This window comes from Leguminivora glycinivorella, chromosome Z (genome assembly GCF_023078275.1).
Source record: "Leguminivora glycinivorella isolate SPB_JAAS2020 chromosome Z, LegGlyc_1.1, whole genome shotgun sequence".
Taxonomy (NCBI): Eukaryota; Metazoa; Arthropoda; class Insecta; order Lepidoptera; family Tortricidae; genus Leguminivora; species Leguminivora glycinivorella.
In genome coordinates, this window is record NC_062998.1 from 3,231,313 (window position 1) to 3,247,038 (window position 15,726).

The window sequence follows — 15,726 nt, forward strand, 5'->3', positions numbered from 1 at the left end:
TTAAAGTCTCTCTTATATTATTAACTACTGTTCATTGAACCGAAAAAAAATGCCATATTTTATCAACTTGAAAACCGCATTGAAAAATATTTTTATTTAATCAGACAAAAACAACATCAGCCATGTTAGTCTATCGATTATCTGTGCATGTTATGATTCTGCTGGAAAACAACATTTTCTGACATTTAAATATATGGCACAAATGTCATTTATAATTCGACATGAAATTAGTTGGAATTCTATGAGTCCCATGACGTCACTACATCGCCGACAGCGTTGTCGGTGGCCAAAATAAAAATAAAAAATCATAATAATTTTTAGTCAAAAATACGTATTCATGCACTTTCTGTTAAATTGTATAGAAAATAATCATTTATTGTTGCAATTTTGATATGAGCCTAGTAGCCTATACAGAATGGTACTTACTTTTGATGCTGACTGTACAACTTATTTATAACGTAAGGCCACAGAATACATATTAGTACAAGTACAGAAAGCCCTCTCCAAAAACCTGTTTATAGAAATAACGACTCATGCCACGATAATATTAAGTTCAAATTCCGACCGCGCAACGCTAAATGCCTACAATTATATTAAAGTAGAAGTGCGCTCTCTTTCTATCGCGTAACTCGTACCTATTCTGACGATATAGGGTTGTCTCCTTTAAAAAAATAATATAATCTTAATATTAGTTATTAGTTTAAATAAGTTAACGAAAAACTTAGACATAGACATTTTTAACAGTAATATCCAATCTGTGCGGCGTAATCTAGTGAACAATAGCTTTGAGTGAGCTTGCCCTACTCGATGACTGTAGTTTTTAAAGCGAGTGTGTCATTTAAGCATGATATTTTTTGTTTTGTTTTGTTTAAAATCTAGTTAGATTAAGTAGGTTGCTTAGTATTGCAATGTGATAGTGTAAACCACCTAATAACTCCCAGTATGTTACTATTGGTGGGAACCTGTAATTGGCTTTTTGTAACCTAATTAAGTTAACCTTTCTGTATTAATAGCTGTTGGTTCTCCGAACAATAATAAATAATAAATAAATAAATAATATTTAATTACTACCTTTTTTATATTGCTCTACTTTAGCTCGAAAAAACGTAAGATATGTCTTAGGCAGCGTTCCCACTTATGCGTCGCGTGTCTCGGGGCGCGCAACGGGCGTCCGCGCCACGCCGCTTCAGTGTAATTCAAAAAACGTCTCCTCAGTACATTTTGTATAGGAAAGACGTAAGACGCGCCCCAGGTGGCGTGGCGGCGGCGGGGCGCGCGCCGCGCCGCTTGGCGGCGCGCCTTACGTCCTTCCTATACAAAATGTACTGAGGAGACGCTTTTTGAATTACACTCAGGTGGCGTGGCGCGGACGCCCTTTGCGCGCCCCGAGACACGCGACGGATAAGTGGGAACGCTGCCTTAGTGGTATGTAGGTTTAATTCTAATAAATTCGCGTGTAACTAAAGCGTACTTACTTAGATAAGTATGTATATAGGTAGGTTCTAATATGTATGTAGGTTTATTTATTGTATTTGTGTATGTCTATTTTATAATAGTAGGTATGGACTTGTATTTAATCATTACAATCTCATACTGGCTTTATAATCTTGTGCACCAAACTAACTATCAATGATTTGCCCAATGGTTGACTGGTAGAGAATGCCTTAAGGCGTTAAGTCCGCCATTTGTACTTTTTATTAATAATTTGTGCATTAAAGTTTAAATAAATAAATAACTAAGTACCTTAATTGAAATAGGCCTGATATTACCTACTCAAAGGCCTTGTATAATTCCGCCCTTTAGTTATTTATGTAAACAAATGAGGTTTCGAATAGTACGATCACGATAAAATATTAATTCTGTGACAGCGGTACGTAGGTATGCGACAAACAACTCAAACGCGTGCGTCACCGCTCGCCCGTGAGGCCCTACTGATTTGCCCCTCGCGAGGGGTAATACACTTCGATACCTACACGCGCTAGTGTGCCTGCCCCGGACGCAGAAACGACGGGGTATTATAAGTTTGACGTGTCTATCTACTCTGTCTGTCTGCCTGTTTGTCTATCTGTCTGTCTGTCTGTCTGTGTGTGTGTGTGTGTCTGTCTGTAGCATCGTAGCTCCCGAACGGATGAACCGATTTAGATTTAGTTTTTTTTTGTCTGAAAGCAGAGTTAGTCGGGAGTGTTCTTAGCCATGTTTCATGAAAATCGGTCTACTATGTTGCGGTCGGGGGCTTTTTCAAAATTTTAATTTTGTCAACACATATATAGGTATTTGTATGTAATTTAGGTATATCGTTGTCTGAGTACTCACATCACAAGCCTTGAGCTTACCGTGGGGCATAGTCAATCTGTGTAAGAATGTCCTTAAAAAAACCTACTTAATTGTGTTTGTAATCGTTAGAATTCTCTCGATATTATTTACCCGATAAAGCTTCTGAAAAACGTTGTATTTTTGCGAATTGTTTTAGTGTCTCAAGTGTCTCAACGATCTTTAAAAGTTTTCTTTGTTCAGTACGCCGCGCCGCGCCGCGCCGTAGCGAATGTTGCGAGTTATTTCTGATATTGCTCATTATTCTCGAGTGAGGGTCGAGAGCCGCTTGTGCTAAGACTCTGCGATCGATGTCTACACTATTAATACGAAGGCATCGCGATATACAAACATTGATCGGATAATGGATACTTGAGAATGTATAATGTTAAAATCATTTTCCCCTCACTAGCTCGGAAACACGTGTTGTGTCCTTTAATACCAGCGGGTAAAAACGCATTTTATCCACTAGTGGGTAAAGTAATTTGACCTTGAATGAAGTAAAATTAACTGCTTTGAAATTGATAAAAGTAGGTGAATCTAGGAATAAAGATGATTTACCACCTGTGGAACTACTGGAAGCAGTGATTAAACGCATTTTTTGCGTTGTAGTTTCCACGCTATAGTGAGGGGAAAAGTTTTGTGTTACACTCGGGTGCAAATGTATTTTACTTCTCGTGTGTTAAAATACAACTTTGCCCCCTTGTATAACAAATAACTATTATTTTGTCTACAGTTCAATTTATTCTATCTCCATGTTATTGTATTGGTCTATAATTGTCTATAATTATAGGAATAGGAATCATTTTTGATCACATTTACAGTCTTTTTGTCGAAACTGATAAATAAAATGGCGACAAGGACTTTAAATTAATTAACAATTAACAATTTACTAAAAGTACGCGAGTGTACCTACTTTAATATGTTTGATTTTTTGTCTCTTTTTTGTTATTTATTGTGGCGAATATGTACATTGTTTTTAAAGCCTGTCAGAAATATATGACTACACGCCGTAGCGGATTTCATTAAAGCTATATTTTTCATACTATACTGAACTGTCATCCCTTACATCAGAATAACAGCACCCTCTTGACCATCATATCATATATTTCTGGTCAGGCTTTATGTATTTATATATCTAAATGCTACAAATTGCCTGCTTTCCACAGCTACGAATGCATATGCTCAGCGCGTTACACCGGCAAGAACTGCGAAGTGGACACAGGGGACCCGTGTGCGTCGGGCCCGTGCCAGCACGCGGCCCGCTGTGTCGAGGACGCGCGGGGCGACTATCAGTGCGTCTGCGACCCGCGGTACCACGGTGAGTCTTAGCCAGCTGTGCCTGCTGACATTGATTTGATTCATTGATTTAGATGGCGGGCAGTCCTCTACTGTGCGTTTCTGCAGAAACTTCCTGCCCCGCACAGCTAAACTGGTGAATGAATTGTCGCCTGCAGTATTTCCGGACCGATACGACCTTCAAACCTTCAAGAAAAGAGCGTACACCCATCTTAAAGGCCGGCAACCCACATAACACCTCTGGTGTTTCGGGTATCCATGTGCGGCAGTGATCGCTTACCATCAGGCGACCTGTCTGCTCGTTTGCCTCCTATCTCATTAAAAAAAAATGCTGATCAGGGACCGTGGCGCCTCCGGCCCCTGTCGCCACGGTACGGCGGTATGTAAGTAGATGACTACCGTGCGTGTACGATATCGTAGATAGGGTTAAGTTAAGACACTGTCCCGCTGTAAGACCTTACGGCCCAGCCACGACATTGGTCTAAGCGCGACAGCGGTGAGCGGCAGCCATACGTGCGAATGAAAAGTCCCATCGCTGTGTCTCGCTCCAATGTATGGCCGCCGCTCACCGCTGTCGCGCTTAGACCAATGTCGTGGCTGAGCCGTTAGCGTTTCCAGCCCTGTCAGCACTTGGGGATAGTGTGATTGCACTTTCCCTATTCTTCCTTTAACTCCAATAGTATAATACGTAAGGTACAGCGGAGCAAATCTCGACTGGGGGGCAAATATAACTGATCTATTTTTACCATGTTTTACAATGTTTGCATTATTAAATAGAGTGTCCACCGGTTATATATGGTAGGCGTGTTCAGTGGATACATGTAGAACTCAACATCATAGTGTAATAATCGAAAAAATGGATTATGGATTAAGCCAGAATTCTGTATGCCCGTATAACAATATTAGACATATTTTCCACGAAATCCACCGTCAATCAAAAATAGCTGAAACATCACTCCACTGCGCCATAGAAATGTGTATCCGATTTCGGTATTTGTGTTATGTGTTCACAATTGCTCATTACACGCTTCTCTTATTAAATTCCGTGACGTTGTGAAACACGTGTGACATTCGTTCGACGAATGTGAATCCAACATGTAACTACCATCAATTAGATTTTGTCAGTGGTGAAAGAAACACAGAAAAACAAAACCATATTTTTGACACGGACAACGTCAAAATAAATACATAAACAAATATTGGGGGACACCTTACACAGATCAACCTAGCCCCAAACTTAGCAAAGCTTGTACTATGGGTGCTAGGCGACGATATACATACTTATATAAATAAATACATACTTATATACATAGAAAACATCCATGACTGAGGAACAAATATCTGTGCTCATCACGTCATCACACAAATAAATGCCCTTACCGGGATTCGAACCCGGGACCGCGGCTTAGCAGGCAGGGTGACTACGCTCTAGGCCAGACCGGTCGTCGAAAAGAACGTAAGTAGTATCATACAATCTTCAAAATTATTCTTCAGTAATATTACATTAAAATCTAAAAATCAAAACTATTTATAGAACGAATTAAACTCTGCATGGTACATCAGCGTTTTAAGACATCTACAGATGCCTTGCAGATTTATTTGGTGGACGTTTTATTTTTCAATCCTAAGAATCTATTTTTATATTAAATTAAAAGAGAAACCGGACCGACCATTTGGTGACCCCTGACCTATGGAATATAACCATTTTGTAATAGTATTTTTTTACCCCCTTGTGTGATATTATATTCTGGGTGAGCGTGGGTGTTTTTAGGATGACAATTGTCAATGTTACATTTTTCAATCCCTGGTAGTTAAAAATTCAAAGCTGATAGAGTACACTATTTTTCGCCCACACACGGAATAGCAAATAACTATTACATTAAATTTTGAATATACGGACGTAAGTACTCGCATTAATATGTCACGTTAATATATGACTCGAAACATTTCATTCACTTAACTTGAGTTTTTTTTAATACCACGTCGGTGGCAAACATGCATACGGTCCATCTGATGGAAAGCGGAATATATTTTTATTATTATTTTATTATTTATTTATTTATTACAATAACATTGTATTGTACATAAAACTTACAGACTACAGCCCAACACGTAATAAATATGTACATATAAAAACACATGTATAATAAGAACTTAATTAACTAAGTTTTATTTATTAGGCAAGCCACACAATTGCCGGCTTGTAACTTCTGTATACCTATACATGCGTATTGCGTATATTTAAATATTTGAATATGTCTCGCGAGCCATGATAGTTTAAGTACGATAGTCTTGATTTTTACCTAAATATAACAATTGTTTATAGATGGGTACAATACGGATTTCTGAAAAGTAGATTTAATATTAAAATTTCGCCCAATAGACGAACCCTGCTTTTCATATTTCTGTAATGGCATTACAAATTAGAAGTATTTTTATAATCATTAACAAGAATAAAAACATGCGGGCGGATCCAAGAATATTTAATTTTATAAAATGGAAATAATATGTCTATCTACTAGAGGGTCTCACCAAACCTGTCAACGTAGAATCGGCATTCGCCGACCAAAAATCATGCCTAAATGAGTCATGCGTTCAGGTTTGATATGATAGTCATATTTGGATAATAAGCTTAAAATAAATTTAATAGTAGTATAAATACTGTCTTGGTTGAAACGAACTCCAGACCCTTGATTCAAAGGGCGTGAATCCAAGTCACATGAACGACAGCATTTTTTCCACTTTAAAATTTATATAATATTGTTTTTTTTTGTAATAATGTTACTGATAACTATACGCTACTTACTTTCCTTCTAGCCAAATTTTAAGCTTATTTTTAAGAACTGCCAAAACGAATTTGAACGATTTGCTAATATGGAATTCATATGAAATCGTCTTTTGAGTGACGTCAAATTGGGTTTAAAAATAATTCCATGATTTTCTTATAATCTGATGCTTCATTTCGTGCGTGGTACTGGTATCAATTATGTTATTTTTTGGTACAGACACCCTTTTTTCATAATTGATATAATTAAGTCTAAAATTAAAAAATAAGTCGCTAATCCGATTATCCGTAATCCGTAAAAAAAACAGGCCCCGTAGCCGAATGGCATTTCTCCGACGCCAAACGAAAGCGATACGCCGCTGGCTCTGTCGCGCCAATACGCAAGCGCGATAGAGATAGATATCTACTAGCGCTTCGTTTCGTGAGCGTTTCGTGAGCGATTGTGCCATTCGGCTAGCCACCCAGTAATGCTAATTTAGAGCTTTTTAGAAATGAGGTATCACAATAAAGCTAATAGATCCTACTATATTTTTGTTCAACGGAACTGGGAAGGGAAGCGGTAACTTCGTTTAGGTCAACGACCTGAAAGAGGAAAGAAATTGCTAATGTTGAACGGATCTTTATAACGAACGGTCCTTTGAAATAAAAATAAATTGATAAATTTCATACTTAAAACCCTAATATGCCTTCTTTGTGACCAGGAGTGCATTGCGAGCTGGAGGTGTCAGAGGACCCGCTGTGCGTGGCCGGACCTTGCCGCAACAACGGCAGCTGCAGCGTGCCACCGACGGCCGACACCTACGTGTGCTCATGTCCGCCTGGTACTAATTCAAAAAATATTTACATTACATGCTTCGTTGGATCACTGTTCTCTAATGACTCTTGGCCAGCAATAGCAGACTGCGCTACATTTCTTGTTTTTCAACCCAATTTGGTTGTGTAGGTATTGAAAATGTAGTACCATAAGTAATAGTCATAGACCACACCACACAAAGCGATGCAAGTGACTAGTGTCCAACTTATACGTGCCTCGCACCAAAGAAAACCTTGCGCTGCCTCGGCCGAGTTATTACACCTTTGCCGCGTGAGCTAATTGCCTCGCAACGCGCCTCGCTATGTGTGTAGTCTGTCTTTATTTTTCTGTGTGAAGTCACATGGTGCGCGTCTTTTGTCTGTGATTTTTATAATTCTAATATGATATGCGTATTACAGGATACACGGGTCGAAATTGTGAAACGGATGTCGACGAGTGTGCATCTTCGGGCGCCAGCGTAGCGTGTCTTAACGGAGGCCGCTGTGTGGACGCGGTCAACAACTTTACTTGCGACTGTACTGGAACTGGTGCGTATACTTGTAGTATATTCTGTGTGAATGAGTGTATTCTGCGAATTTCTAAAGGCTTTCTAAAGGCACTTGCTACACTTTTGAGCACCACCTATCCATATCTAAAGTGCCTGTTCCTCATTCCTACTGTTTTCGAGAATCTATATGTGATATAAACTTTGGTATATTTCAAAAATTCCTTCTCTTTCAGGTTACACTGGTCCCCGTTGCGAGTCCAACGTGAACGAATGTCTAGAGGAGCGCGATATATGCGGGCACAACGGGTTATGCTACGACACGTACGGCGGTTTCGTGTGCGTCTGCCAGCCGGGGTACACGGGCGAGCGCTGCCACAGGGTACGTCCTTGACCTTTTGATTGCCAGATCTCATATCAACCTTCTTGTACAATATTAAGACATGGTTTGCAGTTATGGGCCGAGCCTGATAGACGCTGTGTTGGGTTAAACTACTAGTTACCCACGACTGAAGTTGTACCTGCTAAGATCGGACCAAAAAATCCACTCTTCACCTCTATTGTGGTGCCTGATAATTGTCTCTAATCATATTCAATTAAGTTCCTAGTGTGTCAAACACTAATATCTAATTTCAACCCCTCAGATGGCGCCATCGCCCTGCACATCCAACCCTTGCGGCGCCGGCGGGGAATGCATCGAGGACGGTCCGGTGGACTTCCACTGCAAGTGTCGCCGCGGCTGGGCGCCGCCGCTCTGCGCCACGCCGCTCCCGGCCAGCTGTGACGTCACGTGTCCCCCTCGCTCGCACTGCAAGGAGACCGGTACCTATACTATACATATACTACTGACTAGACAGAGTACGGTCAGATTGCATCGGTGGCCGCTAGACTTACGCTATTTCTCTACCATCTAGCTGTGATTCACAATCGGACTGTAAGAAAACAGACAACTCCGTGTACAGTCGCCGTCAGATATATCAGAGCGCCCGAGATGTTCAAAATTATCTGGACACGCCTGTAACGCCATGACAATAGAATAATTTGTAAGCTCGGGCGCTCCGATAGATATATCGAAGCGCCCGAGCTTGGCGAAAGTACCCCAAAAGTTGTGTTATGTTTATGTTACACCCGATTGAGCAGAGCCTTGTTCCTTATACCTATTCCAGTTTTAATGGTGTGTTGTGGTTCACAGGTGTGCCGGCTATGGTTACTGGCGTCATGATACAGAAGCAAGTGATGTGTGTATGCGACCTGGGATACTACGGTAAGTTGAATAAATGGCACTTTTTATCTTTAACTTACTCTAGTCATAGTTTACCCTGGTTGGAACATAATTTTTTTTTAAACTCGACCTGTCTTTCCAACTAAGAAATCAAACCTTATTTTATAATTCGCCTTTGCACTTGTTGATCACTTTCTTCACTGTATGATATTTATCTCAGTTTATAATTTATTCGACCTCTATACAGGTGCCCCAGGGTTGTCACCAAACTGCACGACGCTCGAGCTGGCGTGCGAGTCAGGGGTGTGCCAAAACGGCGCCACCTGCAGTCTGGGCACCGACCATTTCAACTGCACTTGCGCGCCTGGATATAAAGGTATGTAGAAGGAAAATGATGTAATAACATGAAGAACTCTATGTGTAGTCTGTATCTTAAGGTTTCTTTTTTATTTTATATTAAAATATTACATTTGTTCATACAAAAGAGTGCCTTGAAACCTTTTCGGGATTGTGACTAGACTCATGAATAATAAATTGTAAAATTTGTTATAAATTATAAAATTTACAAGTTAAACCAAACAATACAGGAAAAATATTAGCGGGTAAAAACGAAATAGCTGCAACCCAAGCAATACATACCATCAATACTTTATTCCTATTTTATGTCAGTGTAAAATAGGGAACTTGACTGTTTTTAAAATAGAATATTTTATACTATGCACGAAATATAGCATCAGATAATTATAAGAAAAATATGGACAGAAGTTATTTTTAAATCCATTTCAATATTTTTAAATATATAAAGTACGAGTAACTGAATTGAACGTGATGTCACTCAATTCGATTTCATATTAATTCCATATTAGCAAGTCGTTCAAATTCGTTTTGACAATTCTTAAAGCAGCTAAAGAAGCTGATTTGACTAGGAGGCAAGTAGCCTATTGTTCAGTTGTTGTTTTCGAATAAAATATATTCTTCATTTTTATTCTATTCAATAAGCTACTTATTTACTTAAGCCACTTGAGGGTAATTGAAAACATTATTACAAATAACTAATAAGTATGTTATAGACAGGTCGCTCACTGACAGATATGATTGGTTTTGACAAATGTTGTAACTATCCGAAAATGTACAAGTTATTTGTTAACGTTTTTTCAGTACTTAAAAGTACAGAGGACTCGTATTACTCGTTATTTATTTAAAAATGCTATAAAGTAACTGATCCTTCTCCTTTTTAGGGTTCCGTAGTCAACTAGGAACCCTTATAGTTTCGCCATGTCTGTCTGTCCGTCCGTCCGTCCGTCCGTCCGTCCGCGGATAATCTCAGTAACCGTTTGCACTAGAAAGCTGAAATTTGGTACCAATATGTATATCAATCACGCCAACAAAGTGCAAAAATAAAAAATGGAAAAAAATGTTTTTTTAGGGTACCCCCCTACATGTAAAGTGGGGGCTGATATTTTTTTTCATTCCAACCCCGACGTGTGATATATTGTTGGATAGGTATTTAAAAATGAGTAAGGGTTTACTAAGATCGTTTTTTGAAAATATTAATATTTTCGGAAATAATCGCTCCTAAAGGAAAAAAAAGTGCGTCCCCCCCCTCTAACTTTTGAACCATATGTTTAAAAAATATGAAAAAAATCACAAAAGTAGAACTTTATAAACACTTTCTAGGAAAATTGTTTTGAACTTGATAGGTTTAGTAGTTTTTGAGAAAAATACGGAAAACTACGGAACCCTACACTGAGCGTGGCCCGACACGCTCTTGGCCGGTTTTTACTTGTGTAAGTTATAACTAAATAAGTAAACGCAGCTCTCAATAAGTCTGCCTGGGGGTTTACATAATTATTGTAGTGGTTCACAAGTATTCACAACTAAAGAGGGAATAAAAATATCAACGAGTAAATATCATTAAGTGTATTCAAACAGGGCAAACAGCCTTGCTTTTCAACTGTATACATTCAACTGTATGAAATGTGTCCTGAGATGTGGACTTCATGGTCTTGGGCCCTATGCGGTGCGCGAACTACAGCCTGTCCAAAAAGATTTGAGACATTGTAGTGTCATCCCTTTCAAATCAATATGTGTGAGAAAACGGGACGACGCTACCACTTTTTACCACTTTTTAATTTCTACACTTTTTGGTCAGACTGAAAAGTTTTTAGACACTAGCGCCCCTAGCGGCAAAATCAACTCTCTCATGTCCTTGTGTTCTGTGGGTCGTCGGTTTGTGCATACTGTGAAACTGTCATGCCTCTGTAACATGTGTTTGTGTCGTGCCGTCATAGGAGCGTACTGCGAGCTGGCCGCAGCGAAGGCGCTCTCGGATCTGAAGGCGGCGCCGGAGCGCTGCGCCTCGCAGCCCTGCGCGCACGCTGACTCCTGCCAGGACACGGTGAGAACCACACGCTTCTAGTCTCACGGTTACTTACTACGCAGCTTGCAGTGTGGCAGCTGTGGCATTTGTGCGCACAACCACGACTTAACATCAGTGTACTGTAAAGGTTTGGAATTATAGACGATTCAAATAATTACGGAAACTAAGGTTGTACTCACGTTATTTTACATCGCTACTGCTGCGACATGTTCCTCCAAAATTGGCCCGAAAACGATGTCACAGCTGTACCAGTAGCATATAATAATGTGAGTACAACCGTAATTTCATTAATTATCAGTGTTTTTACAAGCCTTGTATTACAAGTGTGTTTCCATGACAACCTATACGATTTGACAGTTTGCGCACTTGTAATACAAGGCTTGTACCTTTCGAGAAATGGGCCCTAGTCTGTTTCGTAGTCACATACCAGCCGGAGGCTTGACTTCTCGACGTGACACTGATAAAATAAATAAGTCAATGGTGAAAATGAGAAGTAGGATATCTCATGTTATTGTGTGTTTAACGGCTTACGCCCACTTGCACCAACCACTTAACTCAGGGTTAGTGGGCTGTCATCTGTCAAATTCCATACAAAATAGTGGCTTAACCCCCCATTTTCGTTGGTGCAAGTGGCCCTTAATGTGCAGTAAGTTCAGCCAGCAGTTTTTGTATAATCGCAGTGCTCATTTAAAGATGCAACTCCCATGCGATATGTCCCAGTGTCCCTCTCACCTGTAAAATAGTACATTACGATACAAGTGCGTAAAAAAGGAAGTTCGAAACGAGTAGCGATAAATTAAAACACGTACGAAGGGAGTGTTTTAAATCGATACTAGTTACGAATTTTCCTTTTTGCACATGTATCGTACGACGTTTTTCAGTGCAGATGCTCCTCCGAAGTTTCGAATTGACATATGGATAATGAACCACTTCCCGCACTAGTGCGTAAAAACCTAACCACAAAATTAAAATTTAAAAAAAAAACTTCCGACCGCGTCATAGTAGACCGATTTTCATGAAACATGGCTAAGAACACTCCCGACTAACTCAGCTTTCAGACAAAAAAAAACTAAATCTAAATCGGTTCATCCGTTCGGGAGCTACGATGCCACAGACAGACACACACACAGACAGACAGATACGTCAAACTTATAACACCCCGTCGTTTTTGCGTCGGGGGTTAAAAAAACACCATCTGTACTGAAAATTAATATATTTATTTAACCTTTTTTCTGTCCAGCCCATGGGTTTCCGCTGCTCCTGCCTGCAAGGCTGGTCGGGCGTGCGTTGCGACGTGCCCGACACGTGCTCCCCGCCGTGCCAGAACGACGGCGTGTGCGAGGACGGCGCCTGCACGTGCCACGTCGGCTACGAGGGCGCGGCTTGTGAGATAGCCGACTGCAGGGCGGCTGGCTGCCCGCACCAACAGGTAGTTACTCTATTTCTAGGTAGATGGCGCTGTTACATCCGCTACATCGCGCTGTTAAGATTTTTTTACGCTCCTATATGAGGTTGCTGGGTCGGTGGCAGTCAGTTGAGCAGCACAGTACAAGGCGCTGTTATCTTGGCTACTACGCGCTGTATCATAGCATGTAAGGCGACGTACGTCGGCCGCTGTTTCCTACAGGTCAGTGACACCACGTGCTCCCCGCCATGACGGAACGGCGGCGTGTGCGAAGATGGCACGTGCCACGTCGGCTACGAGGGCGCGGCTTGTGAGATAGCCGACTGCAGGGCGGCTGGCTGCCCGCACCAACAGGTAGTTACTAAATTTGTCGGTAGATGGCGCTGTTACATCGGCTACATCGCCTTGTTAAGATTTTTTTACGATCCCGTATAAAGTTGGCAGGTCGGCGGATGTATGTACTTACGGGTACATAGGATGGTAAATCACATTTTTGGTCGACTGTACAGCACTTGACGTTGGGCAATCTTTCATGGAGGATACAGTATTCTACATTCTACAGGCCAGTGACTGACCGCGAGTACCTATGTGTGTACCGACAGGTTTATATGTCTACACAGCAATTGTCGCACCTACAATTTTAAATTTGTCGCCTGTTCACTAGAAAATGTGGGTGTGTCTCAGTATAGTTGATAAATTTCACACTTTATGACACGGATAATATAATAATTATATGATATTTTAGCAAAAAGAGTAGCGCGAAAAATGAAAAACATTTATGCATGATAGACATAATAGGAGATTTTTTTTAAATGCAATACTGAAGTATGTCTGTTTTCATCCTATAACAGGGAGTCTTTATACAGGTATGAAGTGTAGTAGGCTCTGGTGTATGTATTGCTATAATTATAATATTGTAAATGTTATTTTTCTTGTGTAAATTTGCTGAAGTTTATACTGTAGCTTATTTCAAACTAATGATTCCGTCCATCTGTCTCTCTCTCCTGTATATCTTCGTCTAATGGTGGTCCCTGTGACTATTCATTTTTATAATATATATCACATTTACTCAGGCAAAATAAGTTGGCAACGATTCTGATAGTTAAAAAGGTTAGTGATGTAAAAAAAGGCTGTCAAAATCGTTGCCAAGTTATGTTGGACTGACTTGCTAAGCCTAACCAAAATATAAAGGAAGAATTAACGGCCATAGAGATCATTACTCGACGCAACTCACGTATTATTGTATCATTCTTGATTGATGTCGCTTTTAGTGCAGTCCTATCCTGTGTGTGAATTACCATCTACCAGAATCCAGAATGGATATAATTTGAGTTGATAATTTGTTTTTATCCCACTGTCCTGTATTTAGTCTATCGATTTTATCGAATAACCTTCTACATCATACAATTCCAGTAGGTTTCATAAAATCCCTAAAGTTGCTGACTGCCAGGCTGCTCTGTTGTTCTATGTTAGGTTTAAATGTGATATTATTAAGCATTATCCCTATCTCTGTGATCGCCACGTATAACCCTCGGAATGCAAAGATACTTCAGTTTTCTACTTTCAAATATATTATTTAGTAGATTAGTAGTCAGGCTTCATTTATGAATGTTATTGCTTTAGCTGTCATAATAAATTATGTTAGCAAAAATCAACAATGAAGTTTAATTGTATCCTGCTTTCACAGGAATGCGTCGAGCAAAACGGCACTTGGCGTTGTATCACACCAGTGGACGAATCAGCGTGCACGCCTCACCCGTGCAACAACGGTACCTGCGTGCCATTGGACGGCGGCGGGTTCGTGTGCCAGTGCACCGCCGGCACCAATGGTGAGTGTTGTGACACTAGCGGACCAATCAGCGTGCACGCCTCACCCGTGCAACAACGGTACCTGCGTGCCATTGGACGGCGGCGGGTTCGTGTGCCAGTGCACCGCCGGCACCAATGGTGAGTGTTGTGACACTAGCGGACCAATCAGCGTGCACGCCTCACCCGTGCAACAACGGTACCTGCGTGCCATTGGACGGCGGCGGGTTCGTGTGCCAATGCACCGCCGGCACCAATGGTGAGTGTTGTGACGCTAGCGGACCAATCAGCGTGCACGCCTCAACCGTGCAACAACGGTACCTGCGTGCCATTGGACGGCGGCGGGTTCGTGTGCCAGTGCACCGCCGGCACCAATGGTGAGTGTTGTGACGCTAACGGACCAATCAGCGTGCACGCCTCACCCGTGCAACAACGGTACCTGCGTGCCATTGGACGGCGGCGGGTTCGTGTGCCAGTGCACCGCCGGCACCAATGGTGAGTGTTGTGACACCAGCGGACCAATCAGCGTGCACGCCTCACCCGTGCAACAACGGTACCTGCGTGCCATTGGACGGCGGGGGGTTCGTGTGCCAGTGCACCGCCGGCACCAATGGTGAGTGTTGTGACACTAGCGGACCAATCAGCGTGCACGCCTCACCCGTGCAACAACGGTACCTGCGTGCCATTGGACGGCGACGGGTTCGTGTTTCAATGCGCAGCTCGTACCGTTACCAAATCTTTAAAAAAATGAGAAGATCCTATGTGGTGGTAGTGGTGGTACATTTAAGGATATCCGATCTTTGGAAATGAAGAGTCACGTAGTTTAGTTCTTTAAAGCCTAATTAGCTAAACCTGTTGCTCTCTTGACCCTTTTTTCTAATGATTTTATTACAACTGTGGAGTTATTATCAATGGAGATCAACAACAGTATTTGTAGAGATGTAGGGTAGGGGCGCCTTACCGGGTCAGGCGGGCTATCCACTCCGTATCACGTTCATTCAGCTCAGTTAATAAGAATCTTATAATGACAACTGGCAATAACCTTGTATGCAGTAAGCATATGTTTCACAACTACTCACGTAGGCATTACACAAACTCGTGATCTGCAAAGTGAGGCGAAATAGAAATACAAACAAAACAATTTGCCCGTGTCAAGGTGTCATTTGAGGTATTGATAATGTTTTACATACACAACTCACTAGAGTTAAAACAACCAGTTAG

At 41.2% G+C, this 15,726-nt stretch overlaps 1 protein-coding gene across 1 annotated transcript in view; it reads left to right on the plus strand.

Annotated features, from left to right (window-relative positions):
• Positions 1–15,726, plus strand: part of LOC125241456 (protein crumbs-like) — a 136,007-nt gene that overhangs the window by 66,610 nt on the left and 53,671 nt on the right. Inside the window, 12 exon segments of the mRNA XM_048149960.1 lie at positions 3,480–3,631; positions 7,096–7,215; positions 7,607–7,735; positions 7,929–8,074; positions 8,337–8,514; positions 8,885–8,956; positions 9,162–9,290; positions 11,206–11,312; positions 12,535–12,723; positions 14,387–14,528; positions 14,666–14,882; positions 14,982–15,118. Coding sequence (XP_048005917.1) covers positions 3,480–3,631; positions 7,096–7,215; positions 7,607–7,735; positions 7,929–8,074; positions 8,337–8,514; positions 8,885–8,956; positions 9,162–9,290; positions 11,206–11,312; positions 12,535–12,723; positions 14,387–14,528; positions 14,666–14,882; positions 14,982–15,118 — 1,718 coding nt within the window.